Source organism: Panicum virgatum, chromosome 3N (assembly GCF_016808335.1).
Source record: "Panicum virgatum strain AP13 chromosome 3N, P.virgatum_v5, whole genome shotgun sequence".
NCBI lineage: Eukaryota > Viridiplantae > Streptophyta > Magnoliopsida > Poales > Poaceae > Panicum > Panicum virgatum.
In genome coordinates, this window is record NC_053147.1 from 54327760 (window position 1) to 54330834 (window position 3075).

Here is a 3075-nt window from a genome sequence, read left to right on the forward strand (position 1 = left end):
CACACATGTACGGTTAGGAACGCTTTGGTACGGCGCCTCCAACAACTTCGGCACGCACCAGCTTTTCTTTAGAGCTCTGCCGGATGCTGAAAAAACAAAGCGGCTTCTCTCGTCTTTGAATCTCTCTCTCTCTCTCTCTCTCTGTCCCTCAATTGTACCCTTCTAATAGTTCAATGATTCAATAATCGTAAGACATCTTATACCAAACCATTTTCGGCCAGTTCGCAAAGAGGAAAAAGGAATGGGCAGGCTTGGAAGGAGGAAAGGATAGTGTATATGAAAAACTGAAAGGAATGAGAAAATAAAGACGTGTTCAAAAAAAGAAAGAGAGAGAATGTCTGTTCTACAATTCTACTCATTAATCCGTTCATTACTTTTCCATGTCATACGGACCCAAATTGTAAACTGAGGATAAACATGAAATTCATGGATACTGTGCAACTAAGTCAAAATGCCAGGAGGTATATAGGATATTTGAGCTCTTTCATTCGTTCCTGAGAATATGACAGAAACCGTTCCGGCAAAAAAAAATTAAAACGGTTTCAACTCCAAAAAACAAAATTCTACTTTACCATAGTGAAGAGCCACAACTAAAATTACTTTGGTAGGTGGAATCCTGCCAAATAAGCCCTAGTAATATTAACAAAAAAATATGTACAATGTTCTTATTTATCGATTAGTCTCACCATGCATGTCAACCATCATGCATGTACAATGCAACCTCCGTTTTGGCATCATGCCCTATCACGCCAACCACCAAAACGGTAGCTCACTTGGCACTGTCAGCCAATCAGCACAAACTACTACACACCTCAACCAAGAAAACCACCATCAACCATATAATACACGTCGACGAGACACGCACATCACCCTACCAGAAACCCAACAACGGTACGAAGGTCACGTCAGCGTCGTCGTCGCCCGTCGCCGCGCGCCGTGTCAGCCGCACGGCCGCGGTCCATCCCCATCCCCATCCGTCAGCAGGAGCACCAGCAGCAGCTCGGCCGCCGCCTCCTCCACCAGCGCGTCCAGCACCGCCGCCGCGACGTCCGCGCCGACGTCCCGCGCCGACGGCCGCAGGTCCTCGGGCCGGACCCGCGCGCCGGGCATCTCCGACGCCACGAGCGCGGCCACCGCGGCGAGGTCTCTCTCCAGCGGCGCCGCGTCGTCGTCCTCCGGCTCCCGTCGCGCGTAGCTGCTGTTCTTCTTCCGAGCCCGCGGCGGCCGGGGCGGCGGCGTCGAGCCTCCGCCGTTGGTGCCGCGGCGGCGGCGGCCGCCGTCTTTGGGCTTGTACTGGCCGCGGTCGGCGTTGGCGAGGAGGTGCAGCAGCGTGGTTGGTGCGCAGGCTGCCTCGAGGAGCTCGCTGAAGAGGACAAAGGCTTCTGCATGGGGTGGTTGCGATTAATGGCGCGTGAGACTTTGAGGCCGACCTCTCGACGGGGCCGGCAATGGCGGGTGACGAGAAAGGGATGGAGAGAATAGGATTGGCCGGCTTACTCTGCGCGTGCGGCGGCGGCGAGCGCTCGAACAGGCGCTGCTCCAGCACGGAGACGGGGCTCAGCTGCTTCTTCGACGACTCGTCCTCTTCCTCGTCTTCCCCCTGCTCCTCATCAACCTCTGTGAGGTGGCCTTCGGCGGCGCGCTGGGGAGAAGCAACAGTGGCGTCCGTGGACGGGCTCGGCGCCCCCTGCTTCTCGTCGTCGACGCGGCGCCACTCGATGGCGACCGGCTGCGGCCGCTTCTTCTTGGCCGCCGCCGTCGCCGCAGCAGGCGCTCGCGCCGTCGTCGCGCCGCTGAGAATCTTGGAGAGGAGCAGCCGGAGCACGCCGCTCCCGCGGGGCGCCTTCTTGCTCCTCGCCGCCGGCCGCCGCAGCAGCCTGCCGCCGGTGCTCCGGGCCCTCGGCCAGCACGTCGAGCAGGCGCCGCCGCCGCACGCCGCGGCGTCGAGGAAACCGGCGGAGCAGCCCTTCTCGAGGAGGTAGAGGTCGAGGTAGAAGGGCTCCTGCTGCTCGCCCAGCAGCTCCGACAGGCGGCGGCGGCGGCTACAGAAGCTGCCGGACGGTGACGGTGAGTGGTGGGCCATGGCTGGGAGGAGGCCAGAAGCGGTGGACGAGGCGAGGTGGCCGGAGAGGAATTGAAGGGACGTGTGCAAAAGCTGGGGGGGCGGCATATATTCGACGTGGGAGGGAAGAGAGAAGCCTTGGGAAAGGAACTTGAGAACTGATTCATTTCTTAATACAGCTTTGGGCCCGATTTAGATAAGAGCAGAGATTATAACTCTAGCTAATTCATGTATCTCAAACATTGTAGCTTTTGGATATCTTGCCGTCTTAATCTTAGTCCAAAATTATATTATAACAATTTCAAGAGCTTCCTTTATTAGCTTTTTACCAGCTTATGATTGCGAAATGACCAAACTTCGTATTAGAGTTTACTTAGAGTTACAATTTTTTTCACATGCCCCGTCACAGCTAACATTATAAATTGCCGGAAAAAATCCATATAACCCGCAAAGTATCAATGATGGATCACATCACCCCCTGAACTATAAAAATGAGTTTCCAATCTCCTCATCTTTGCAAAATCAGACATTTAACCCCCTAGGGTGGTTTTGCAGCCTAGTTTTGCTAAAGTAGCATGGTTTTGTCTTTCTTTTTTTATTTATTTTTGCTGAATCTTAAAAAATTATACTAAATCTAAGAAAAATCATAAAAATAGAAAATTCATTTTTGTCGGACTCTACATGAGTAGATCTACACAGTGAACATATAATATAGTATGTTTTAGTACAAATTTTTTGTTGTAGCTTTAAATCTATGTTTTTTAAGTAAATGGAATAATTTATAGATGCAGCTTCTATGGTTCAATTATGGTAAAATTTTTATGGTAGGCTAATTATACTATGCTGAACTGTAGTAAAAATTTTATACTTATTGGATCATATATAACTTAGTTATAGATAAAGTATAGATTTAACAAGTATAAATCTAAATAAATCTATAACTAAGTTATACTATCTATGACTATAACTAAGTTATATATGATCCAATGAATATGAAATTTTTACTATAGTTC

General features: G+C 50.5%; 1 protein-coding gene across 1 annotated transcript; it reads right to left on the bottom strand.

Annotated features, from left to right (window-relative positions):
• Positions 1-639: 639 nt before the first annotated feature.
• On the bottom strand, positions 640-2213 carry LOC120666199. Its single transcript, XM_039945983.1, has 2 exons — positions 1498-2213; positions 640-1382 (listed from the first exon to the last, which is right to left on the bottom strand). Exons 1-2 carry the CDS (start codon positions 2168-2170, stop codon positions 940-942), a joined length of 1116 nt encoding a protein of 371 aa, XP_039801917.1. The 5' UTR covers positions 2171-2213; the 3' UTR covers positions 640-939.
• Positions 2214-3075: the final 862 nt, after the last annotated feature.

Coding starts and splice junctions, on each gene's coding strand:
- LOC120666199 (XM_039945983.1), bottom strand. CDS start 2,170: ATGCCGCCCCCCCAGCTTTTGCACACGTCCCTTCAATTCCTCTCCGGC. Junction 1,383..1,497: donor GCCGCCGCCGCACGCGCAGA/GTAAGCCGGCCA, acceptor CACCCCATGCAG/AAGCCTTTGTCCTCTTCAGC.